Source organism: Hyperolius riggenbachi, chromosome 5, assembly GCF_040937935.1.
Source record: "Hyperolius riggenbachi isolate aHypRig1 chromosome 5, aHypRig1.pri, whole genome shotgun sequence".
NCBI lineage: Eukaryota > Metazoa > Chordata > Amphibia > Anura > Hyperoliidae > Hyperolius > Hyperolius riggenbachi.
The window spans coordinates 431,174,473-431,202,208 of record NC_090650.1 but is presented as its reverse complement, the minus strand read 5'-3'; the positions used below and the strand labels follow the sequence as shown (position 1 = coordinate 431,202,208).

Genomic DNA, 27,736 nt, shown 5'->3' with positions numbered 1-27,736 from the left:
ACAAAAATGTCAGAAACGCCTGATCTGCTGCCTGCTTGTTCAGGGTCTATGGCTAAAAGTATTAAAGGCAGAGGATCAGCAGGATAGCCAGGCAACTGGTATTGCTTAAAAGGAAATATGGCAGCCTCCATATCCCTCTCACTTCAGGTTCCCTTTAAAGTGAGTCTGAAGTGTAAATAAAAAGAATAAAACAGATACTCACCTAAGAAGAGGGGAGGGAGGCTCTGGGTCCTATAGAGCCTTCCTGTTCCTTCTAAGGGCCCCGCCTTTCACCGATGTGTGCCCCGTTAGCAGACTCTGACCGATGGGTTGGAGACGGCTAACAAGGAACAAAGCAGTAGAACACAGGACCAGAGGAGGAACAGGAAGTCTCTATAGGACCCAGAGCCTTCCCTCTTCTTAGCTGAGTATCTGTTTTTTTCTTTTTATTTGCACTTCAGCCTCTCTTTAAAGTGGAACTCCAGGCTAAAGCTTTTCTTGTTTATTTGTTTTGCTTAGCATGTGGAAGGTTTAGATGCTCTGTCAGGCTGTGGTGTGTAGTCTGTGTCCCCATTGTGCAGATTATCCCCTCACTTCCTGTCATGTGACAGCAGCACCAGGGCAGAGTCAGGAGAATTCCAGATATGTATGGTTGTCATGGAAACAGGTTTTAATTCTCCAATGAGGACACTTGTTCCAGTGACATCTGTCTGAGGGGGATTTCCACCCTCTTCTGGGATAATTGCTCTGACTTCCTGTGAGGTCTGTGAGACAGGAAGTGGTGAGAAATCCTCTCTTATGGACTCATAGAGAAATATAAAATGGACAAAGGCTTTCCTTCAGTTTGAAAAAAAAATGTCCTACCAGTATTCTACTTGCTATGCAGCAATATAACCGGTTTATGACACAGCAGTATATTATATCGGCCTTACATTATATTATCTCACATCTCCTGGTTGCTCCCCCTCCCACATAGCTTTATAGAACCTTCTTCTACATATAATGCAGCATGGAGGGGCTCAGTGAAATTTGCAGTGAAGGTGTGGAGGTGTCTGATCGGGTCATACAGACCATAAAAGGACAGCTGCCCGGCCTCATAATCCAGATATATCCTGACTCTATTACTGGAGACATTGTCACGTAACTGGATCTCTTTACTGTCATGCATCACTCCACAATGATTACAAATCCTGCGCCAACACCAGGACTTGTTATTACATCCAATTACTGACTGCAATCCTCTCCTGGCCATACTGGGGTAACACATTCCTACACGGCACCACTTTGATTTACTGACATCCACTTCCCAGTAATGTCGCCCTGAGGAGAAACTCTGTCTGCTCATCACCTGACAGTATGTCAGAAATCTCTCTGGTGTTTGTGGGCGATTCTGGCTAATATCTGAGCTGGATACAATTTTCATGTCATCTGATATATGTAGATCATTATGAGCTGTGTTTATATCCAGTAATATGTCTGTAGCTTCCTGTATGATGCAGCCTCCAGTTACCCCGGCTATTATATCAGATAACTCTGTGTATAATGTGTGTGAGATAAGAGCCACATCCAGATCCCGCCCATCAGGTCTCTTTCTGTCCTCCTTATCCCCCTCCTCAGTGTCACACAAGTCACCTGTGTATGATTCCTGTAAGACAGTCAGTGGGTCAGCCATGTTACACAGCTCCTCAATGTGACGCATCTTCCTGGACAGCTCGGCCTTCTTTATTTCCAGCTGCTGAATGAAATCAGCCAATGCCAGAGAAAGCTGCTCCTCCTGCCTGGAAACCTCTCTCAGGACTCTCTTCTCCAGGTCGTCCAGCTGTCTCCTGAGGTCTCTAAACAGGACAGTAACTGTCATAGCTATACCAAATGACTTTTCATGGACTTTTCTTGTGTTCTCCTGCAGACTCTGGACTTCTTTCTCAGTCTCCTCTGTCTTAGTGATCAGTTCCTGCAGATCATTTCTCAGTTTCTGTTTCTTCTTCTCAGAGGCTTCATCCAGTGTCTCCACCTTGTGTCCCTGGTGGTCTCCATCCAGCCTGCAGGATGCACAGATATAGGAATCATCTGCAAGGCAATAATACTCCAATATCTTCTTATGGACGGAGCATTTCCTGTTCTCCAGGGAAGTGGTGGGGTCACACAAGACGTGTTCTGGTGACTTGCTGTGGACTCTCAGGTGATTGTCACACAGAGAAGCTTCACAATGCAGACAGGACTTAACAGCCAGTACAGGATAGTCAATACAGTAGGTACAGAAAACTCCAGTCTCTTCCTGATCTGGCTGAGCAGATCTGAATCTCTCCACAATTTTTCGCAACGTTATGTTCTTTAGCAGTGCCGGCCGTTGCTGAAACCTTTTTCTGCATTCAGGACAGGAAAAAACTCCAGACTCCTCCTGTGTATCCAACACCTGAGCTATACAGAGCCGGCAGAAGTTGTGTCCACATCTCAGGGTCACAGGATCTGTATAAATGGTCAGACAGATGGAACAGTCCAGCTCCTTCCTCAGATCAGCAGACGCCATTCCTGACAGCAGAGGAGAGAAATGAAAGTGAAAGTCTGAGAGGTGCAGAAACTAGAGGGAGTCTCACACAGGGATGCTCTTCCTAGTAGCTAAGAGTATGTAGCTACTCCGATTCAAAATGTCAATTAAACAGCTGTGACCGCAGGAGGTAAACTTACCCATGTGTCTTGCGGATCCTATGCCTTCCATTCGCATTGCGTTCCATGTCACTCCCACCCTTTCTACTTTAAGCTGGAAGGATGAAGTGTAGGAGTGACATGGAACGCAGTGTGTGACGTGAATGGAAGTCATAGGATCCACCAGACACATGGGTAAGTTAACCCCCCGCCCCCCGTGGTCACAGCTGTTTAATTTACATTTTGAATCCGAGTAGCTACGTGCTCTTAGCTACTAAGAAGAGCATCCCTAGTCTCACATTTCCTGTACAGGGTGTGGTGGAGATAACCTCCCAGTCTCTCTGTATGGCAAACATACACTAAGGAACAAAAAGACTTCCTAAACCTTAAGGTGGCCATACATAAGGCGACTTGGTGGCCGATCAACCATCCGATTTGATTATTTTAATTGAATCAGATGAAAATTGGTGCTGCCAAGTGCATGCCCAATCAACGATGCAACCAATTTGGGGCTAAAATTGGATAAATGAATCAATCTGACATTCTGCAAGATGTCGGGCCATTGTGGTCGGTAGGGTGTGATGATCGATATTGGAACAAGTTACAAATACAAATGCAACCCCCCCCCCCCCCCCACACACACACACTGTCCTCCCTAATATCCAATGTAGGCAGTAGCAGGCTGTTTACATCCACACTGTCACTCTCTGCCGCTCCCCCGCCTCCTCTATATAATTTGATTAATGGGGGCCAGCAGAGCGCAGGGGGGGGGGGGGGGGACTGGGGGAAGGCAGTATAGCAACAAAGGCTGGGCATTATATGCAGATCCAGCCTCTGTGTGCTAATAGGATTCTTAGACCCCACCTCGGGTTCTCTTTCAGGCTAATTATTGATTACACCAGGACTGTGGAGTCGGTCTAAAAATCCTCAGACTCCTCAGTGTAGGATTCCACCGACTCCTCTAATTTGCATATTACAATCTTGTTGACTGACATTTTGTAACATAAAAGGCATTTTATTGCTGCCATTGCTTGGGAATTTTAAAGCTATATTAAGATGTTATCACCGATTTGTGCTCTTTATCGCGCGCAAAGTCCCGCGCGCAAAGTTTTACGCGCGCAATTGCGTAATTCCGCGCGCAGCGCCCATAGTGTTTAATGGGCGCATCGCGCGCACTGCACCGTGCGCCGCGGAAAATTCGCGCGAGTTTCTTCTTATCATGCCTAAACTGAGTTTAGGCGTGATAAAGGGCTTTTCACTGGCGTGCAAACACTTTGCACCGCTTTGTGAATCAGGCCCAATGTGTTGGGTCATCCTAACTGTAAAGCATTTGTGTACCTCTGTGTTTTTGTTTTTTTCCATGTACGCCAGGGATGCATGTTAACTAAACTTAGGGTATAGCTTAGAGTAGCTGTTCTTGGCAAGAGTATTTGTAGAGGGTGAGGACGGGAACAAAGAACATAGATCCGGCCCTAGGCAGTCTAACTGTGGATACAGCGAAGAGTGAAGTGCAGGTACTCTGCAGGAGAATGAGAGGATTCCTCCACTATTACACATCTGCATGATCTGAACCAGGTTTATGGGTGATAGGCAACACCTCTGCCTTCAATGTGCACAACATTCTCAGAGGATTCACAACAGCACTGCGGGGAGTGCATATGTAGAGTATAGCACAGCAGAGTCCCCAATATCCAGCACCTGTGGGGATAGCCTGATGCCGGTTACCAGAGATCAGCTTCCAAGTAGAAAGCCATTCAATTTCGAAATTAAAATGAGGCTTAACTTCTTGCCGACCTCTCCACGCCGATTGTCAATAACGGCCTTCTATGGGGCTAGCAGGAGATGGTGAGCGCTCCGCCTTCAGTCTCCCAGCGGCGATCGCCACTCGGAGACTGTTAGACTGTCTAATATACCTGTACAACACTGCAATCTAAGGCAGCACAGTGCTGGTGACAGCTGTGTGCCACGATCGGCTGACTGGGGGAGGGATGGAAAATTAAAAAAAAAAACAGGCATTTTTATAAAAAAAAAATAATAAGAAGAAGAATATTTGTTAAAAAAAAAAAAATTGGGGGAGAGATCAGACCCCCCAACAGAGAGCTGTTGGTGGGGAGAAAAGGGGGGGGGGGGATCGTTTGTGTGCTGAGTTGTGCGGCCCCGCAGCGAGCCCTTAAAGCTGCAGTGGCCTAATTTATGAAAAATGGCCTGGTCTTTAGGGGGGTTTAACACGTCCTCAAGTGGTTAATTGTCTCAGGTGTGAGCACGGGAGACGGGGTTACTTGCCCAGAAGTCCATCGGCTTCTATGCGTCTCACTCCACTCGCACAGCTTGAAGGAGGAAGTGCGGTGGTGGGTCGTGTAACGCGTCCCATAGGTCGCGTGCGAGTGGAGTGAGACTCTCAGAAGCCGACGGACTTCTGGGTAAGTAACCCCGTCTCCCGTGCTCACACCTGCGTTGCTTAAGCCTCATTTTAATTTCGAATGGCTTTTTACTTGGAAGCCCATCCCTGCCGGTTACATGTGCTTGCGCAACTGGTCTAAAAAGCACAAAACCTCCCTAAATATCGCCACCCTAAATACCCCTTCCTGCAGCACCTAGTGGGCTCCTAGTGGCTTTCCCTGTGCACACAAGCTGGCGTGTCACATGACCCGCATTAGGTCATGTGACGTGCTGACTTAAGCGCACGGATGGTGGAGGCCACTAGGAGCCCGCTAGATGCTGCAGAGACGTCAATGGGGAGAGTGTGGGGACACAGAGAGCATCAGGAGAATGGGGGGGGGGGGGGGCACAGAGAGCATCAGGTGGGGGGGGGAGTGTGGGGGCACAGAGAGCATCAGGTGAAGGGAGTGTGGGGGCACAGAGAGCGTCAGTTGGGGGGGGGGGGGTGAGGGCACAGAGAGCATCAGGTGAAGGGTGGGGGGGGAGTGTGGGGGCACAGAGAGCATCAGGTGAAGGGTGGGGGGAGTGTGGGGACACAGAGAGCATCAGGTGAAGGGTGGGGGGGGGGGGAGTGTGTGGGCACAGAGAGCGAGGGCCTTTTATACTGGGGCGGTTAAGTATTTTTACTGCACCTCACCACAGGGCAATAAGTCTATGTGGACTTTCATACTGACACATTGCGACGGAAGTGACGCTTTCACACACATCTATGTTACTGTGCGGTTCCGCTGTGAAGTGTGGCAGACCGGAAGTCATGTAAGTCTATGGCGACGTGCATGTGTGTACACCCGCCGCAAGTTTTACACATCATGCATGCGCCAAAGCGTATTTTATGAATACGCTTCTGGAAACAAGATCGCTTCGGCCACAGGAAGTGAGAGTCACTTCCTGCTTGGCCAGCTGCCAGACGGGGATTACCTAGTACTAACCCAGCAATCCCCGAAGGCCTGTTTTTGGCGGGCCGACGTTGAACTCATCCTTGTGATGCCCGGAATCTTTTCCTCTCCCGTCAGTATCAACTTTACTGAGTATATAGTCGTGTCACTGACTGTCCTCAGAAGAGCTCACAATCTAATACTGCAACCTTTCATGTAGCCCCCCCCCTCCCCCTGAAAATCCTGGGTTTGCCCGGCCACAGAGAGTGCAGAGTCCATGAAAAGTGACTGTAGCCTTAGACTGCTAGAGGTGGGAGAGGTTATGGAAACACTATAATATTTTACATTAATATGGCAGACAGACCTATTCCCACACAATCCAGCACTAAGTAATATAAACACTGCAGCAGAGAGACCCCCACCTGTTCAGCACACTCAGGATAATGGGGGCTCCTCCTGGCTGCTGATCACACACAGCCCCCCCACAGGCAAGGCTGCTGCAGGCTCAGAGAATCCGCAGGAGAATGGAGGGGTGAGGCTGGTCACATGACTGTGTGGTGGAGGCTCAGAGCAACACAGCCTCCCAAAAGTGTCCTCAGTGCAGCAGGCTGTGGTCTCCTCCTGTCTATATGTATGACTGTTGTGCTGGTCTACAGCAAGATGGCTGCCACTGCTGATACTAGCAGACAAGGCAGAGTGTTCTCTAGTGACAGCTGGGCAGCATAGAAGTTACACTGCAACTCTGTCACCAGAGGAGTCTGCCTGAAGGAGGCCACATACTATCTGGCAGAGATGCCAATTGTCAGTACATTTACAGTGAAAAAAAAAAGGTGAATCTAAAAAAAAAAAAAAAAAAGTAAACAAATCTGGGCTGCTAGTAAATTAATGAAAATCAGTGCTGCCAAGTGCCTACCCAACCAATAATGCAACCAATTTCGGGCTGAAAATGGTCGCATTGTATCAGTTGGAAATGCTGCAATATATCGGCTGGCGTAATCGGTTGGGTATGCAGCAGTAACTGTAAACGATATCGAGATGAGCGCCAAATGTGATGAAACCCTGGTGCTGTTCCTGCAATATATAAATGTATGTAATGTGCACACTTATACATTACCTGTCCCGTGTCGCGGTGTCTGTCCAACTCCCGATACCCCCCTCTTTTGTTAGCCCAATACACGCTGCTGGTACATAACACGCCGGCGTGTGATGTCACGCACCACGCCGGCAACGTATACGCGGCTATGGAAGAGTGAAGGTTTCAAAAGGGCGGGCGCCACAACACAGGACCGGTAATGTATAAATGCACACATTACATACATTTATACGCTAGGGGAACAGCGGTGAGGCGGTGGATGTAGCGAGCTCGGCTGATTCCCGAGAGATTTCATGCTGAAAATTGATCGGGAATCGGCCTGCTGTGTATGGGCAGCCGACAGATCTCTCTCTAATCAGATTTGATCAGAGAGAAATTCGTCTCTTGATCGAATCTGCCCATCATCGCTAGATGTATGGCTGGCTACCTTTAGGCTACGTTTCCACTGTAGCATTGCATTTTTATGCAATGTTTTTTGCAATGGCCGTGAAAATTTAAAAAAAAGAAAAAAACACGCTATATTACATGTGTTTTATGCAAATTTTCACAGTACCCCTAATTTACATGTTCTGCCTAGTAACAGCATGACAAGTTCCTTTTGCTGGTAAGAATACGGACACCAGAAGAAGCATTTCAATGCGATTTTTCGCATTATGTACGAAAAGTCAGATACGGCATGTGAAATTATAGAACAGGCTGTCAGCTTTTTTCGTAGCTCATTCACAATCATTGGTTTTCATACACGTGAATTTTCATCGTGAAAATGTGTGGAAAATGGCACAAATGGAAATCTAGCCTAACCCAGTGGAATAAAGCAGCTACTGCTTATCACTTCCTGTCACTCTGGAATGTACACTGCTCTAGCTAAGCACATGGCCAGCCTTATTTAACTGAAGTGAGAGGGATGTGTATTTATTTCTTTGTAAGCAATGCCAGTTGCTTGGCTAACCCGCTGATCCTCTGCCTCTAATACTTTCAGCCATAGATCCTGAACAAGCATGCAGCAGATCAGGTGTTTCTGACATTATCGTCAGATCTGACAAGATTAGCTGCATGCTTCTTTCTGGTGTTATTCAGACACTACTGCAGCCAAATAGATAAACAAGGCTGCCAGGCAACTGGTATTGTTAAAAAGGAAATATGGCAGCGCTGCTCCATATACTGTATTTATCACCAGGACTATATTTAGAGGGATACTTCCGATATGCATAAAAATAAATCAGTTTTACTCACCTAGGACTTCTACCAGTCCCCGGCAGCCATCCTGTGCCCTTGCAGTCACTCACGGATCCTCCTGTCCCACGTCGCTAGCTAATTTCATTTTCGCCGACAGGCTTACTGTGCCTTACTAGGCCTGGCCACGCTTCTCCTTCTTCGCAGGACATTATTGCCATGCTTTCCACATGGACCGCAGGAACCTGAAGTAAGTAAAGGCGCTTGACACCCGGCGTCCCCGCTTCCTGCCCGCCTGGCTACCTTTACCCCCGCTGGCTACCTATACCTAGCTAATTATGATGGGACACCTACCTATGTGCCTAGCTAAATACTACAGGGGCATCAGCCTACTTTGCCTAGCTACCTATTACTGGGGCACCTACCTATGCCTAGCTACCAATTGGGGCACCTAGCTATGCCTACCTACCTATACTGGGGCACCTAGCTATGCTTAGCTACCTACTGGGGCATCTACCTATGCCTAGCTACCTACTGGGGCACCTACCTTTGCCTAACTACCTATACTGGGACACATACCTATGCTTAGCTACCTATTGGGGAACCTACCTATGTCTAGCTACCTATACTGGGGCACCTACTTATGCCTAGCTACCTACTGAGGCACCTACCTATGCTATGACTAGCTACCTATACTGGGACACCTACCTATTACCCTTCCCCCCACCTAGTGTCTGTCACCCATCTCATGACCCAGTCAGTGTCGCCCTCCTCCCCACCTAGTGTCATCCTCCTCCCCACCCAGTTTCACCTTCCTCCCCTTCCAGTCAATGTCACCCTCCTTCCGCCCAGTGTCACCCCCCCCCCCCCCAGCCGCATCCAGTGTCACTCTCCCACCCTACTCAGCAGCTCCATCCCACCAGCACCCAGTGGGCCTGAAAATTTAATTAAATAATGTAAAACAGAAAAAAACAACAACCGGGAGCCCCCAATAGTGTATTATTGATGATATTGAGGTATAAATGTAATAGCAAGTAGAGATATATTCGCAAACATTCGTTGCCAAGTGTCAGGCAACCACTCTTTGCGCATATGGGGAAAATAAGCCTGTCCCCACTCAGGCTAAGAAGTCGCTCTCCGTAGTAGGAAAAAAGGGGTTTTTACACCCATCCACCAGGTGGATAACAATGTGCAATGGATACAGAGGCGCCAGCAGAATAAAAAAACATGAACCAATATAAAAACAGTAAAATCAGGGGGGAAAGGATGGACTTACCTACCCAGAAGGTCAAACACAACCAATGTGATTGGTAAAGACAAAATTTAATTTATACTCCAAATAAAACAATTGCAACGCGTTTCGCGGGTCTCACGCCCGCTTCCTCAGACAAAACACACCACTATTGCGAATTCGCATGCGTTTTTCGCATGCAAATTCGCATAGCAATACAAGTGAAAGGGACTGTTTCCACTTGTCAGGATTCCTTTGCGTTTTTCTGTGCAGAAAAAATTCGCATGGCAGAGCCATCAGAATTCGCATACCGCATACCGCTATGCGAATCGCATACAATGTATTTAATAGGAAATTTGCATGCGGTTTGGGTACGCGAATTTTCATGCGAATTCGCATAGAAACAATGGAAAAGCACACCAGCACTGCCATGGTTAAATTCGCATACATCGTCATGCATGCGAATTTTCATGCGAATTCGCATGAAAATTCGCGTAGACCCGCATGCGAAATTCGCATCCGCATGCGAATTTTTACCGCGGCGATTCGCACCGCACAAGTGGAAATGCAGCCTGACTCAGACGTTGTGCAGTTGGATGCAGCGCCTCTGTCAGAACATTTAATTAAATTATGTCTGAGGTAACATTTGCTGCATTTCATATGTGTATGTGCACTTTTCATGTGTGGGGGGTAATGTTTACTGAATTTTAACGTGTGGGAGGTAATATTTGCCTCATTTCCCATTTGCTGCATTTCATATGTCAAAAATAATGTTTGCCTCACTGCATGTGTTGGGGAAATCATTTGTTGCATTTCATTTGTCGCAAGTCAGGGTTGTTGCATATCATGTGTCGGAAGTAAGGGCTGTTGCATTTCATGTGTCAGAGGTAATGGTTCTTGCATTTCATGTGTCGGAAGAAATAGTTCTTGCATTTCTTTTGTCGGAGGTAATAATTCTTGCATTTCACGTGTCGGAGGTAATGCTTCTTGCATTTCATGTGTTGGAAGTAATGGTTCTTGCATCTCCGCCTCACTGTTACGCGGTACCTTACAGTTAGCCCCGCCCACATAACATAATGACCACACCCATTTTTTCACACGGGGAGTGGTATAAGTCTCTGGGTGGGTGGACAGTGGGGTGATGCAAGTCTCTGGTGGGTGGACAGTGGGGTTTGGTGTAAGCATCTGGGTGGGTGGACAGTGAGGTTGGTGTAAGTCTCTGGGTGGGGGTGAAGTAATTCTCAGGATGGACGGACAGTGAGAGTGCTGTAGGTCTCTGGGTGGGTGGATAGTAAGGGTGGTGTAAATCTCTGGGTAGGCAGACAATGGTGTTACTGTAAAGGTGCCAATACATCTAGTGATATAAGAAGAGACAGATCAGAGAGAGATCTGTTGGCTGCCCATACACCACAGGCCAATTCCCAATCAATTTCAGTCAATCAATCTCTCAGGAATCGGCCTTGTGATGCAGCCTCCCTTATCTTCCCCTAAATATTAATGCCCCCCTACCTCCCCCGGTGCCTGTGCATTAAAATCTCTCACCTCTCCGGCCGCCGCGAGTGTCCAGCCACTCTCTCTTCCCCGTTAGCGTCCCGTGTGGGTGACATGCACATGCCAGTGCTATACCCGGCAGTCACCTGGGATGTGAATGGAGGAAGCAGAAGCAGCTGGACACTCGCAGAGGCCGGACAGGTGAGAGATTTTATTGCATCGGGGGGTTGGACATTAACCATAGGGGGGTACATCGGCCGCGGGTTCTGTCCCATTCATTACTCATCCCATTATCGCACCCTGCTAGCGCTGCGCATCCGATCGACCACATAGACCCGAGATTTTCCAGCTTGCTTGATCTATACATTTGACCGGTTTCAGCACAAGATCAGTCGAATCGTCAGTTGGGCATGCTTGTTGCGCCACCGATTTTTATCCAATATGATAACGTTATCAAATTAGATGGTCAATCGGGCCGCAAAATCGCCAGGTGTATGGCCAGCTTAAGTCTGCTGGTGGATGGACGCTGTATCAGTCTCCAGAGATAGGAACTGCCTTGGAGAGTTCACCAATTCCCTAAAGAGCGTATAGATATACTAATTAACAGACTGCATAAAAATATCATTTAGAATATAATGTAACGTTTAATTATAATCAGATCCAATAACATTCTTTGGATAGGCAATAAACACAGTCTCCTTCAACGATCATAGGAAAACATAACATTGTGTAAAATAAGAGTATACAAGTATCTAAGCTTACAAGTATAATTGACTTTAAACAGCGCCATTGAATATACTGGCGTTTTATAAATCAACAAAAATAATAATAATGACACAAGTATAAGATATAGAAAGTCATTAGCATAGCACTCACCCAGTCTCTCTAATAGAGTCCATACATGGTACAATTTTTTAATTCTTTTTAAATTATTTTATTTGATTATTCCATTAGATCGAATATAAAGATTTTTCCAACATGTCCGATTGGATTTTTATAGAAATACGGGATAATCGTTTGTTTTTCTTGATCGAAAAACTATTCTTTATGATTCAATCGTTTTGGTCAAATAAATGGGAAAATCAAACTTTTTTTTGTACCATACACTGTACAATAAAAATATTAGATTTCCCCATTTATTCAACCAAAACTATAGAATCGAAAAAAATCTTTGTTTTCGAACAAGAAAAAAGAACGATTATCTGATTTTTTCAATAAAAATTTGATTGGACATATTGGAAAAATCTTTATATTCGATCTAACGGAATAATCGAACAAAATTATCCAAATGAAAAAAAAAGAAAAATTTGTACCACGCATGGGCACCGTTAGGTTATGAAATAGATTTGCTGGGTTCACACTGGTCAAAGTTGTATGCTTCTCTTGAATGAACATTTGTATTTGTGCTTAAAGTGTAACTGAGATGGTATAAAAGGAAGAAATTATACATACCTGGGGCTTCCTCCAGTCCCTCCCCCCGATTGGTCCCCCCTCCTGTTCCGCTTGGATCCTCCACAATTTTCCCTGGAAAATCCCCCCCATTGCACTCCTGTAGTTGGGAGCGTACCACGCCCATGCACGTGCTGTATGCCCCGGACTGGAGGAATTCCGGAACAAACAGCGGAGGATCCAGGTGGTCAGAAGGATGGCGAGGGACCAATCAGCCTGGAGGAAGCCCCAGGTATGCATAATTTCTTCCTTTTATACCATCTCAGGTTTACTTTAAAACCAGTTAATGGGATCGTTCACACTAACGGTGCATGCAAATTTTGCATGCAGACAAAGAACACAGAAGCACAGTATCATTTTGCACATTATATGCATTTTCTCATAGAAAACACGCATATATTTTTTTTTTGTTCTCAATATGTTTATTGAGATTTTTAAAAGGAAAACTAACATACTGTATAGTACATCTTGCAGTTCACAACATTAGGGATATAGCATTTAAAGTGCATAATACAACATATAATAAGATTAACTAAAACAGCGTAGTTGCTACCATAACAACCTCCTGCACATCATCTTGAAACGTTTCCAACCGGCTCTTAAGAAATTGTGGAGAGTGGAGAGCACAATGCCAATGTTAGCAGTTACATTTATGACATTAGTCTGGATCAGTAAAACTATTGGTATATTTGAAAAAAGACAGGCTCTACCCACCCATTTACTATTTGAACCAACTTACGGGAGATTGTACTGTTAGTGGGCACCTTTAGATGTTTATAGTTTTTTTAAGTAAGTATGTCCTTGTTTGGATAAGATATTAGTTTCCAACTCTGATTTCTGAACAGCTACCGTAAATGTGTTCTTTTTTTTTTTTTTTTTTTTTTAGGTATAACCTATATATGAACTTTGCTGTTAAGACTACGAGGACACTCTCTGGTGTAGGGTCTGGCTAGGAGGATACTCTCCGGTGTAGAGTCTGACTAGGAGGACACTTCTCCGATGTAGGGTCTGACTAGGAGGACACCCTCCGTTGTAAGGTCTGACTAGAAGGGCACTCTCTGGTGTAGTGTCTGACTCTCCGAGGTAGGGTCTGACTAGGACAACACTCTCCAGTGTAGGGTCGGACTAGGAAGACACTCTCCCTCCGATGTAGGGTCGGACTAGGAAGACACTCTCCGGTGTTGGGTCGGACTAGGAAGACACTCTCTGATGCAGGGTCTGACTAGGAGGACACTCCGGTGTAGGGTCTGACTAGGACATTCTCCGGTGTAGGGTCTGACTAGGAGGACACTCTCTGGTGTAGGGTCTGACTAGGAGGACACTCACCGATGTAGGGCCTGACAAGGAGAACACTCTACTGTGTATGGTCTGACTCTCCGGTGCAGGGTCTGACTAGGAGGACACTCTCCAATGTAGGGTCTGACTAGGAAGGCACTCTGCAGTGTAGGGTCTGACTAGGATGACACTCTCCGGTGTAGTGTCTGTCTAGGACGACACTCTCTGGTATAGGGTCTGACTAGGAGGACACTCTCCGATGTAGGGTCTGACTAAGAGGACACTCTCCGGTGTAGGGTCTAACTAGGAGGACACTCACCAGTGTAGGGCCTGACAAGAACACTCTACTGTGTATGGTCTGACTCTCCGGTGTAGGGTCTGACTAGGACGACATTCTCCTATGCAGGGTATGACTAGGAGGACACTCTCCGATGTAGGGTCTTACTAGGAGGACACTCTCCGGTGTAGGGTCTGACTAGGAGGACACTCTCCGGTGTAGGGTCTGACCAGGACAGGGATGGGCAAAGTACGGCCCGACCTTCTCAATCCGGCCCGCCGAAGCTTGCAACGTGTTTCAGGTTTTTTTTTTCTGAGGTGCCCGTTCTGCCCGATGACAGCAGGAGGGCTCAGGATTTGCTGGGCGCTCGTGTTAACCCAGCCCACCTGAGCCCAGGAAATTGGGCCCTTCTAATTGGCTGGAGGAAAAGGCTGCAGGCCGGGCAACCTGGATGTAGCGGCCTCAGCATGGGAGCGGGCTGAGAGAGCATCGGATCCAGGAGAAAAGTGAGGCTGCCGGGTGAGCTGCGCTGGACTACCCGCAGGATCGGTATGTATTTATCTTATTTTTCCGATATGGCTGTAGTTGTCTGCAGGGATGTTGAAATTTCATGCCTGTTTCACCCTTAGCGTTAGGAAGGGGGGGTGCGGTGATGTAGGGGGAGCCGCTGGGAGGGCGACCCGACCTCTCCCTCCCTTTCTCTCCTGGGCCGCCCTCCATGCTCCCCCCTTTGACTGCAGAGTAATGCGCAGCAGAAAGCGTGTATTGAGTGCAACTAACCTGCCTGCGTTCCAATCGCCGGTCACTTGCTGCTGGTCTCCTCTCTGCATTGTCGGTATCCACACGCTGCTTCCTGTTTGCAGGAACGACAATGCACTCGGGCCCCAGGCCCATTTTCAAAGCTCAATGTGGCCCTTGACTTAAAAAGTTTTCCCACCCCTGGACTAGGAGGACACTCTCCGATGTAGGGACTGACTAGGAGGACACTCTCTGGTGTAGGGTGTGACTAAGAGGACACTCTCCGGTGTAGGGTCTGACTAGGACACTCTCCAGTGTAAGGTCTGACTAGGAGGACACGCTCCGGTGTAGGGTGTGACTAGGAGGACACTCTCCGGTGTAGGGTGTGACTAGGTGGACACTCTCCAGTGTAAGGTCTGACTAGGAGGACACGCTCCGGAGATATAAAACCAATAGAATACATAACATCAAATAAAACCATAGAATACCTAACAGCAAATAAGGGAACACAAATACTATTGACTGCAGGGAAGATATACTGTGTATATTGGCTATATATATATATTTCTAAATCAATTAAACATTAACATAGTATCTGACAAGTTGTGGTGGCGTATCTCTTTATGGATGTGGACAGTTGGGGTGGTGTTACTCTTTAGGGGTGTGGTCAGTGGGGGTGGTGTTACTCTTTAAGGGTGTGGACAGCGGGGGTGGTGTTACTCTTTAAGGGTGTGGTCAGTGGGGGTGGTGTTACTCTTTAAGGGTGTGGACAGCGGGGGTGGTGTTACTCTTTAGGGGCATAGGCAGTGGGGTGAGTGTTACTCTTTAAGGTTGTAGGTAGTATAAGATCTGGTGAGGGGATGATGCAGCAGACCATGCTACTTACCTCTCTGGCTGGTGCACTCCTACCCTGGACAACACCTGGGGAGGTGATTATGCAGCAGACCATTCCACTGATCTGTATGGCCAGTGTAATTGTCCACCTTCTATCTTTTGTGCACCATCCAGCATGGTTCCTTATAGTAGCGCCCCTGCTCCTGTGAGGGAGGGCAACTAGACACTAGGGATCTCTGTATATAGGGGAGGGACCACTAGACACTAGGGAACTGTATAGGGGAGGGAGAAGGGCAACTAGCACTAGGTAACTGTAAGAAAACTATAGGGGATGGAGGGGACAAGCTACATGTAAAATGGGGGTGTGGCATGGGGCGTGTCTTAGTGTCCCTCTTTCCTGGCTCCAAAGGTTTTGAGGTATAAAAATATGTCTGTACAGAAATTGGTCTCATTCATCTGTCTGCAATAAGAACTGTCTGTGCTGCCTCCTAGCAACTCATCACATGTCATTCACCAACTGACACTTGCCATAGTTAGAGGGAACCTGAAGACAAAAGTATAGGGAGGCTGCTGTATTTATTTCCTTTTAAACAATACCAGTTGCCTGGCTGTCCTGCTGATCTATGTGGTTGCAGTAGTGTCTGAATAACCCAGGAGAAAAGAATATGTCTGGCACTATAGCTTTTGTTGCCATTTGCATGTGAACAGACCTCGGAAGACGCCGTTTCACACTCTGCAAAACAGTCATAAGGCTGTGCACCTCCTGGCGCCCACTGCTGCCTCCTCCACCCAGGGCTGTGCAGTCAGTCGGAGCAATTTTGGAGTACCTGGATTCAGAGGTTTCATAAACTGAGGAATGTAACAGTAAACAGAGAAGACAGCAGGATAGGGGGAAAAAAAGGTAAAGTGTTTAAAAATAGAGGCAGAGGTGGACTTCCCTCCTCCAAGTAGACACAAATTAGTATTGATGTTCTATCAAAAAAAAAATGTATACCTTTCACTGGAATGACCCTGCTTCATCAGGTAATAGAGATGGAGTATACAGAGGCGCTTGGCATAGTCCTAGACCTGCATTGCTGTATACTCCATCCCTATTGCCTGATGAAGCAGAGTCATTCCTGCGAAACGCATTGTAGTGAATCGTGGCGTGTCTAAATTATTTTATTCATTACTAATTTGTATCTACTTGGAGGAGGTAAGTCCACCGCTGCCTCCTCTATTTTTAAACATTTTACCTTTTTTTTTATCCTACTGGCGAATGTTTGCTTTTACATTGTACAAGTCCACCCTTGGTGGAGGGCTGATACCCCTTTTTCTGATCTACAGAGAGCGACTTTTTAATCCTGATTGGGGGCAGGTCTAGCAGGTCCACCTGCTTATACAGTGGTTGCCTGAGTTGTAACCCTCAATTGTGAGTATAACGATACTTACTTATCATTATCTCCTCCATAACCAGTACATATTACACTATACTGGGCTCTTGGTGTCCCCTTTTCTGTATCATAAACTGAGGAGTTGGGGGTTGGATGATTTTTGTACCAACTCCATAGCCCTGCCTCCATCCCAGCCACCACTGATGGGATAAGTATATCTCTACATGTAATTGCACAAGACTGGGTTGATTGATTATGCACTGGATATGCACTTTACATGTTCGCACAAAATTGGCAATTCCTCCTGGATTTATTCAGGGACTTGTACATCGCCTTGTGTACATAGCTTATGACTGGGGTATTCACTGCTGCAGCACATGCTGGATTTAACCCATAACACAACCAACAGTGTCTGAGTGCCTGCCATCTCTGCTGTCTATGAGTCTGAATCACACCAGAAACAAGCATGCACCTAATCTCGTCAGATCTGACAATAATGTCAGAGACACCTGATCTGCTGCATGCTTGTTCAGGATCTATGGCTAAGGCTGGTTTCACACCAGGACGTTGCGTTTTAGGGGATGTTAAGGTCGCATAACGTGCCCCTAACGCAGCGCCCGGTGCTCTCCGATGTGGACGTCGGAGTGAGCCGCGTTGTGCAGCTCACTCTGGCGTCCGTGATGCGTACTCTTGGACGCATGCGGCATCACGTGGTCCCGCCCGGCCAATCGCCGCACAGAGCGGCCGCTCCTGGAAGTAAACACTGCATGTCACAACGTGCAGTGAATATTAATTAGCCATGTGCCCGGCCGCTCTCCGCTCCTCCCCAACTTGCCTGAGCATGTGCAAATAGTCTACTGCATGCAGTACGTTGTGTTATGGCGCAGCGTTACAATGTAATGCAGCGTGGGCACTGTGAACAGCCCATTGATTTTTCATTGCTGTGCGGTGGGGTGCGTTACAGGCTGCTCTAACGTGCGCCTGTAACGTCCCACTGTGAAACCAGCCTAAAAGTTTTAAAAGCAAAGGATCAGCAGGATAGCCAGGCAACTGGTATTGCTTAAAAGGAAATAAATATGGCAGCCTCCATATCCTTCTCCCTTCAGGTTCCCTTTAAAGTGAGTCTGAAGTGTAAACAAAAACAAAATAAAATAAATACTCACCCCAGAAGAGGGGAGGCTCTGGGTCCTATAGAGCCTTCCTGTTCCTTCTAAGGTCCCCGGCTCTTACCGATGTGTCCCCCGTTAGCAGAGTCTGACCGATGGGTTGGAGACGGCTAACAAGGGACAAAGCGGTGGAACACAGGACCAGAGGAGGAACAGGAAGTCTCTATAGGACCTAGAGCAGGGGTGCCCATTAGGTAGATTGCGAAGGGCTTCATGGTAGATCCCGACCCCATGGTAGATCATTTTGACTTGCTACTTTTTTTGCAGATTATCCCCTCATTTCCTGTCATGTGACAGCAGCACCAGGGCAGAGAGCCAGGAGAATTCCAGAAATGTGTGGTTGTCATGGGAACAGGTGATAACTCTCCAATGAGGACACTTGTTCCAGTGAGGTCTATGAGACAGGAAGTGGTAATAAATCCCCTCCGTGGGCTCACAGACAGAAATATAAAATGGACAAATTTCCTTTCCCTCTGTATGAAAAAATAAAATAAATTCTGGAGTCCTACCAGTATTCTACTTTCTATGCAGCAATGTAACCTATATATGACACAGCAGTATATTCTATCAGCCCCACATTATATTATCTCCCATCTCCTGGCTTCTTCTCTTCCCACATATCTTTATAGAACCTTTTTGTACATATAATGCAGCATGGAGGGGCTCAGTGAAGTTTGCAGTGAAGGTGTGGAGGTGTCTGATTGGGACACACAGATCATAAAAGGACAGCTGCCCAGCCTCATAATCCAGATATATCCTGACTCTATTACAGGAGGAGACATTGTCAGGTAACCGGATACCTTTACTGTCATGTCCCACATAACACTTATTCTTCCTACCCAAATCCCAGGACTTGTTATTACCCCTAATCCATGACTGCCCTCCTCTCCTGGCTATACTGGGGTAACACATTCCTACACGCCACCACTCTGATTTACTGACATCCACTTCCCAGTAATGTCGCCCTGAGGAGAAACTCTGTCTGCTCATCACCTGACGGTATCCCTGAAATCTCTCTGGTGTTTGTGGGCGATTCTGCCTGATATCTGACCTGGATACAATTTTCATGTCATCTGATATATGTAGATAATTATTAGCTGTGTTTATATCCAGTGATATGTCTGTAGCCTCCTGTATGTTGCAGCCTCCAGTTACCCCGGCTATTATATCAGATAACCCCGTGTATAATGTGTGTGAGATGAGAGCCACATCCAGATCCCGCCCATCATGTCTCTCTTTGTCCTCCTTATCCCCCTCCTCAGTGTCACACAAGTCACCTGTGTGTGATTCCTGTAAGACAGTCAGTGGGTCAGTCATGTTACACAGCTCCTCAATGTGACACATCTTCCTGGACAGCTCGGCCTTCTTTATTTCCAGCTGCTGAATGAAATCAGCCAATGCCAGAGAAAGCTGCTCCTCCTGCCTGGAGACCTCTCTCAGGACTCTCTTCTCCAGCTCGTCCAGCTGTCTCCTGAGGTCTCTAAACAGGACAGTGACTCCCTCTGTTACACCAGATGACTTTTCATGGACTTTTCTTTTGTTCTCCTTCAGAAACTGGACTTCTTTCTTAGTCTCCTCTGTCTTAGTGATGAGTTCCTGCAGATCATTTCTTAGTTTCTGTTTCTTCTTCTCTGAGGCCTCATCCAGCATCTCCACCTTGTGTCCCTGGTGGTCTCCGGCCAAACTGCAGGACACACAGATACAGGCAGAATCCACAGTGCAGTAATACTCCAATATCTTCTTATGGACGGAGCATTTCCTGTTCTCCAGGGAAGTGGTGGGGTCACACAAGACGTGTTCTGGTGACTTGCTGTGGACTCTCAGGTGATTGTCACACAGAGAAGCTTCACAATGCAGACAGGACTTAACAGCCAGTACAAGAGAGTGAATACAGTAAGTACAGAAGACTCCAATCTCTTCCTGATCTGGCTGAGCAGATCTGAATCTCTCCACAATATTTCGCAACGTTATGTTCTTTTGCAGTGCCGGACGTTGCTGAAACCTTTTTCTGCATTCAGGACAGGAATAAACTCCAGTCCCCTCCTGTGTATCCAACACCTGAGCTATACAGAGCCGGCAGAAGTTGTGTCCACATCTCAGGGTCACAGGATCTGTATAAATGCTCAGACAGATGGAACAGTCCAGCTCCTTCCTCAGATCAGCAGAAGCCATTCCTGACAGCAGAGGAGAGAAATGAGAGTGAAAGTCTGAGAAGTGCAGAAACTAGAGGGAGTCTCACACAGGGATGCTCTTCCTAGTAGCTAAGAGTATGTAGCTACTCGGGATTTAAAATGTAAATTAAACAGCTGTGACCGCGGGAGGTAAACTTACCCATCCGGCGGACCCTATGCATTCCATTTGTGTCACATGTTGCATTCCATGTCACTCCCACCCTTTCTACTTTAAAGAGGAGCTGTTAGGTATAAGGTCTCAGAGAAAATAAACACATATATCAGTAGCTAAATATAGGCTGTACTTACATTACATATGCATTTCACTGTCCACGTTTGGATTTCACAGAATTTTTATATAGTATATGCAGAGAATGATGCTCCTGACAGCTCATGGCAGGTTCCATGTTTGTCTGTCTCCTATGAAGCCAAATGTGTCGTCATGTCCTCCCTGCTTCCTGATCACAGAAAAGCTCGTACTGAATAACACTAGTGTGCAGTGAATATTAATTAGCCATGTGGCTAGGAACAATAGCGGACTCCTGCAGTGTACTCTGCCGGGAGATTTATCAGTGCTTTGCGCTGGACTGAGTTACATGCTATTGTTACTTGACCCTGTAACGTCTCATTAGCAGCCGAGGGGAGAGCCCCAGAATGCTTTGCAGTATGGTATGCGGCTTGCGTCTTCTTAAGAGCTTGGGAATAACAGCTTTGCTGATAAGCACACATCAAATGTAAGAGAGATTTTTATCTTCAGTAATGCCTTTTTGGCTTCCTTCTAAACTGTTTAACACAGGAGAATAGAGGTTTAAATTAGCTTTTGTAGCCTGACAGTTACTCTTTAAAGGGAACCTTAACTGGCGAGGAAAAAAAAATTCACTTACCTGGGGGGTTTCCCAAGCCTCCTGCAGCCGTCCGGTGCCCGCGCCGGTCCTTCGGTGCCCTCCGGTCTCCCTCCGCCGCTAAGTTTCGTTTTCGGACGACTGTCAGTCGTCCTCGGGCCTCTTCCGCATTCCTCGTCGTAAACAGCCGTAAAGCGCGTCCGCATGACGCGTTTGGCGTCATGCGGACGCGCTTTACGGCTGTTTACGTCCGAAAACGAAACTTAGCGGCGGAGGGAGACCGGAGGGCACCGAAGGACCGGCGCGGGCACGGGACGGCTGCAGGAGGCTTGGGAAAGCCCCCAGGTAAGTGAATTTTTTTTTCCTCGCCAGTTAAGGTTCCCTTTAAGCTGGAAGGATGAAGTGTAGGAGTGACATGGAACGCGGTGTATGACGTGAATTGAAGTCATAGGATCTGCCGGACACATGGGTAAGTTAACTCCACACCTCCAGCGGTCACAGCTGTTTAATTTACCTTTTGAATCCGAGTAGCTACGTACTCTTAGCTACTAAGAAGAGCATCCCTAGTCTCACATTTCCTGTACAGGGTGTGGTGGAGATAACCTCCCAGTCTCTCTGTATGGCAAACATACACTAAGGAACAAAAGAAAAAACTTACAAAACCTTAAGGTGGTCATACATCAGGCGACCTGGCGGCCGATCAACCATCCAATTTGATTATTTTAATTAAATCAGATGAAAATTGGTGCTGCCAAGTGCATGCCCGATCAACGATGCAACCAATTTGGGGCCAAACATGGACACATAGAATATTAGGGGGAGGGCAGCGTCGGGCCGCTGGATGCAGATACCTGTGGTGTATGGGCAGGCTACAGATCTCTCTCCTATTAGATATGATCAGTGAGAGATCTGTCTCTTGGCCGATCTGCCCATACATCGTCTGATGTATAGGCACCTTTACCGTGCCACCACAATCACACCTGCAGCTAAAAATCCTTTAAAGAGACTCTGTAACAAAATTTTCAGCCTTTTTTCTACTATCCTACAAGTTCCTATATCTATTCTAAAGTGCTCTGGCTTACTGCAGCCTTTTTTAGTTGCTCCATTGCTGTAATGAATCAAATTTCCTCTCCTTTGTCAGGCTTGTCGGCCCAAAGAGGAAGTGGCTGTAATTGTTTACAGACAGGAGGAGGTTACACTGATAGCCCTGCTCTGAGTCTCTGAGTCTTTCACACACTGAAAACTGTGAAAAGCAGAGCTCACACATTCCCTGCTCTCAGTAACTCAGTATCATCTACTGATAAAAGCTGATAATTGTGAGAAGCATAGCTCATAGACTATTGCAGAATGCAGACATGGACCTGCTATCAGTAATCACTACTAAAGATTGCAGCATTCTTTACAAGGTAAAACTTCTTCTAAACTATGAAATAAACTCTAAAGGCTGAATTTATTGTTCAATAATATAACCTTTCATGGAAACTGTAATGCAGTTTACAGGAACATGCAATATTATGATGAACCTCCTCTTTGGCAGCCATATTTTTTGTTTACAAAAACAGTTTATAAAACTGCTTTTTTATGGCCAGGATCCTGGTGGGGAGCAGCGAAAATGTGATAGAGGGGGACAGGAGATGAAAACCTACAGGCTGGTAAGTTTATTTATATGAGGTTTTTAGGTTACAGATTCTCTTTAAGAAAAAAAACGTTATCTTAACCACTTCTGGTTCCGGAGTTTTTACATGTTGAAAATCCTGACAGTTTTGGTATCTTGGATGTGTCGCTATTCATGCAGCAATAACATTTTATTACTTATGCCATGAAAGTGATGCAGATTTTTTTTTTTCAGGACAATGTTGGATTTCTTTCGGTAATAAATATTTTTTTTCCAAGAACTGTTTATCTTTATATCCATTTTACCAGAAAATGTTGGCGTAAATGGAAAAATTACACTTTTTTCATGTTTCCCCCCTCTCTAAATTTCACATAACAAGTGCCGCCGTTGTACAACCCTTCAAAATACATTATTTGGCTTGTCCCGGTTAAATCAATACCATATATCAATCAATACCATATATGCCATATGTCCATTAATCTTAGAGAACTCGAGGTGGGTTTTAAGAATCCTATTAGCACACAGAGGCTGGATCTGCACATAATGCCCAGCCTCTGTTGCTATACTGTCTCCCCCCCCTGCACTCTGCTGGCCCCCATAAATCAAACCGCTGTGCGAGCGACACTGTCACTCTCCGCTGCTTCCCCGCCTCCTCTATATCGCCACTCCCTGACTGCGTCCCTTCCCTCCAATCAGCAGGGAGGGAAGGGACGCAGGCAGGGAGCAGCGATATAGAGGAGGAGGGGGAGTGGCGGAGAGTGACAGTCTGCATGTAAACAGCCTGCTATTGACATGCTGCGTGTGACACTGCGGTGTGATTTATAGGGGCTAGCAGAGAGCAGGGGGGGCCTGGGAGGAGACAGCATAGCAACAGAGGCTGGGCATTATATGCAGACCCAGCCTCTGTGTGCTAATAGGATTCTTAGACCCCACCTCGGGTTCTCTTTAAGGCTAATTATTGATTACACCAGGGCTGTGGAGTCGGTCCAAAAATCCTCAGACTCCTCAGTTTAGGATTTCACCGACTCAGACTCCTAATTTGCATATTACAATCTTGTTGATTTAAAATTTGTAACATAAAAGGCATTTTATTGCTGCCAACGCCTAGGAATTTTAAAGTGAACCAGAGACGAAACACCCTCGTGTATTTTACCATATACATTAGTGGAAACATTAGAGAAAACACCTACCCTGTTGTCTGTCTCATTTTTAACTGTTCAGCTTGCTTCTAATCAGCCCTGATAAAATTCCCGACTGAGCATTCAGTCTGGCTTTGCTATAATGACTCAGCTATAATGATTCCTGAGCAGAGCCACAAGACGGCAGGCTTGGGCTTGAAAAGACACCAGAGAACACAGACTCCGCTATAGAAATTCCTGAGCAAAGCCAGACTGAATGCTCAGTCTGGGATTGTATCATGGCTGATAAGAAGCAAGCTGAATAGTTAAAAATGAAACAGAGAGCAGGGTAGGTGTTTTCTCTAATGTTCCCACTGATATATATGGTAAAATACATGAGGGTGCTTCGTCTCTGGTTCACTTTAAAGCTATATTAAAGAGACTCTGTAACATTAAAAAGATCCCCTGGGGGGTACTCACCTCGGGTGGGGGAAGCCTCCGGATCCTAATGAGGCTTCCCACGCCGTCCTCTGTCCCACGGGGGTCTCGCCGCAGCCCTCCGAACAGCCGGCGACTGTGCCGACTGTCAGTTCAATATTTACCTTTGCTGGCTCCAGCGGGGGCGCTGTGGCGACTTTCTGCACGGAAATAGACGGAAATACCCGATCTCCGTCGGGTCCGCTCTACTGCGCAGGCGCCGGAAACTTGCACCTGCGCAGTAGAGCAGACCCGACGGTGATCGGGTATTTCCGCCTACTTCGGCGCCGAGAGGCATCAGAGCGCCTGCGCAGGAGCCAGGAAGGTAAATATTGCGTCACGGCTGTACGGAGGGCTACAGCGAGACCCCCGAGGGACGCAGGACGGCGTGGGAAGCCTCATTAGGATCCTGAGGCTTCCCCCACCCGAGGTGAGTACCCCCCAGGGGCCGTTTTGTCGTTACAGTTCCTCTTTAAGATGGCATCTGTGTTTGGGAACAAAAAGCTCCTGGACAAGAAGCTGACACTCTACCCATTCCAGCTATTTCAACCTTTCAACTTCTCAATGTGAATGCCCCAGCATGTTGTCTGTATAAGATTCCCCATATCAGCCAGGTTTCAGCGTGTAGCCCTGTCACTTGTAAGAAAAAGGCCTCTGACATTTTCTGCAAGGAAGTAGAGCTATGCACCAGAACCCAGCTGATACAGGGTTCCAGTAAATGCTATTATACAATGTTTTGGGTCATCCTAACTTTAAAGCATTTGTTTACCTCTGTTTTTTTTTTCATGTACGCCAGGGATGCATGTGAACTAAACTTAGGGTATAGCTTAGAGTAGCTGTTAAATAAAAATCAAAAGTAGTTCTTGGTAAGAGTATTTGTAGAGGGTGAGGAAAGGAACAAGGAACATAGATCCGGCCCTAGGCAGTCTAACTGTGGATACAGCGAAGAGTGAAGTGCAGGTACTCTGCAGGAGAATGAGAGGATTCCTCCACTATTACACATCTGCATGATCTGAACTAGGTTTATGGGTGATAGGCAACACCTCTGCCTTCAATGTGCACAACATTCTCAGAGGATTCACAACAGCTCTGCGGGGAGTGCATATGTAGAGTATAGTACAGCAGAGTCCCCAATATCCAGCACCTGTGCAGATAGCCTGATGCCGGTTACCAGAGGTCGGCTTCCGAGTAGAAAGCCATTCAAATTCGCCAAGCGACGAGAACGCGGCGGCAGCTCCAGGTCCGCTCCACGCTGACTGGCATGAACGGCCTTCTATGGGGCTAACAGGAGATCGCGCGAGCTCCTCCTTCAGTCTCCCAGCGGCGATCGCCACTCAGAGATTGTTAGACCGTCTAATATACCTGTACAGCGCTGCGATCTAAGGCAGCACTGTACTGGGGACAGCTGCGTGCCACGGCTGTTCCCCTGGGGGACACAGAAGCGATCGGCTGACTGGAGGAGGGAGGGAGGGGAAAATGTTAAACAAAAAACAGAAAGAAAAAAAATATTTGTAAAAAAAAAAAAAAAAAAACATTGTGGAAGAGATCAGACCCCACCAACAGAGAGCTCTGTTGGTGGGGAGAAAAGGAGAGGGGGAAATCACTTGTGTGCTGAGTTGTGCGGCCCTGCAGCTTGGCCTTAAAGCTGCAGTGGTCCAACTTATGAAAAATGAGGGTTTAAAACGTCCTCAAGTGGTTAATTGCCTCAGGTGTGAGCACGGGAGACACTGGGGGTTTCTTACCCAGAAGTCCGTCGGCTTCTATGAGTCTCACTCCACTCGCACATGACCTATGGGACACTTTGCACGACCCACTACAGCACTTCTTCCTTCCGGCTTGAAGGAGGAAGTGCAGTAGTGGGTCGTGTAACGCGTCCCATAGGTTGCGTGCGAGTGGAGTGAGACTCATAGAAACCGACGGACTTCTGGGTAAGTAACCCCCAGTGTCTCCTGTGCTCACACCTGCGTTACTTAAGCCTCAATTTAATTTCGAATTCGAATGGATTTCTACTCAGAAGCCCATCCCTGCCGGTTACATGTTCTTGCGCAACTGGTCTAAAAAGCACAAACCTCCCCCACCCTAAATACCCCTTCCTGCAGCACCTAGCGGCTTTCCCCGTTCACACAAGCTGGCGGGTCACCTGACCCGCATTGGGTCATGTGACGCGCTGACTTAAGCTAGATGCTGCAGGAAAGCTGCTAGATGTCAATGGGGAGAATGTGGGGACACAGAGAGCATCAGGTGGATGGGGGGGGGGGGGGGGGGGGGGAGTGTGGGGGCACAGAGCGTCAGGTGGATGGTGGAGGCACAGAGCATCAGGTGGATGGTGTGGGGGGGGGGGGGGGGGGGGGAGTGGAGTGTGGGGGCAGAGAGAGCATCAGGTGGATGGTGGGGGGGAGTGTGGGGGCAGAGAGAGCATCAGGTGGATGGTGTGGGGGCACAGAGAGTGAGGGCCTTTTACACTGGGGTGGTTAAGTATTTTTACTGCACCCCACCACAGGGCAATAAGTCTATGGGGACTTTCATACTGACGCATTGCGACGGAAGTGACGCTTTCATCGCAGCCCCTACGCTAGCACACATCTATGTTACCGTGCGGTACCGCGGTGACATGCAGCCGACCGGAAGTCTTGTAAGTCTATGGCGACGTGCATGTGTGTGTAAACCCGCCACAAGTTTTACACATAATGCATGTGCCAAAGCGTATTTTAGGAATACGCTTTTGTGCACGCGATTGCTTCGGCCACAGGATGTGAGCATCACTTCCTGCTTGGCCGGCTGCCAGACGGAGTTTACCACGTACTAACCCAGTAATCCTTGAAGGCCTGTAATTGGCGGCCGCAACCCCAATCTCCAGTGTGAAACAGACCTGAACTTATTCTTGTGATTCGTGCTCAGAATCTTTTCCTCTCCCACTGTCAGTATCAACTTTATAGAGTACATAGTCGTGTCACTGACTGTCCTCAGAAGAGCTCACAATCTAATACTGCAACCTTTCATGTAGCCCCCCCCCCCCCCCCCCCCCTCTGAAAGTCCTGGGTTTACTCCGGCCACAGAGAGTGCTGAGTCCATGAAAAGTGACTGTAGCCTTAGACTGCTAGATGTGGGAGAGGTTATGGAAACACTATAATATTTTACATTAATATGGTGGACAGACTATTCAGACCTATTCACACACAATCCAGCACTAAGTATAATAAACATTGCAGCAGAGAGACCCCCACCTGCTCAGCACACTCAGGATAATGGGGGCTCCTCCTGGCTGCTGATCACACACAGCCCCCTCTCCCAGCTACCAGGGGACACAGGCAAGGCTGCTGCAGGCTCAGAGAATCCGCGGGAGAATGGAGGGGTGAGGCTGGTCACATGACTGTGTGGTGGAGGCTCAGAGCAACACAGCCTCCCAAAAGTGTCCTCAGTGCAGCAGGCTGTGGTCTCCTCCTGTCTATATGTATGACTGTTGTGCTGGTCTACAGC

At 47.3% G+C, this 27,736-nt stretch overlaps 1 protein-coding gene across 3 annotated transcripts; it reads right to left on the bottom strand.

The window, feature by feature from the left end:
• Positions 1-427: 427 nt before the first annotated feature.
• Positions 428-27,736, bottom strand: LOC137519215 (E3 ubiquitin/ISG15 ligase TRIM25-like). 3 transcript variants are annotated; one of them, XM_068238079.1, is made up of 2 exons: positions 27,484-27,734; positions 428-2,508 (listed from the first exon to the last, which is right to left on the bottom strand). In XM_068238079.1, the coding sequence occupies exon 2, from the start codon at positions 2,504-2,506 to the stop codon at positions 923-925; it is 1,584 nt and encodes a 527-aa protein (XP_068094180.1). In that variant the 5' UTR covers positions 2,507-2,508; positions 27,484-27,734; the 3' UTR covers positions 428-922. The 3 variants fall into 3 exon arrangements, with proteins under 3 accessions (XP_068094180.1, XP_068094179.1, XP_068094178.1); XM_068238078.1 differs by lacking the exon at positions 27,484-27,734 and adding an exon at positions 6,359-6,548; XM_068238077.1 differs by lacking the exon at positions 428-2,508 and adding an exon at positions 17,937-20,210 and having other exon boundaries at positions 27,484-27,736.

Bases quoted from the DNA above. Each gene is read 5' to 3' on its own strand.
- LOC137519215 (XM_068238077.1), bottom strand. From the start codon at position 20,208: ATGGCTTCTGCTGATCTGAGGAAGGAGCTGGACTGTTCCATCTGTCTG.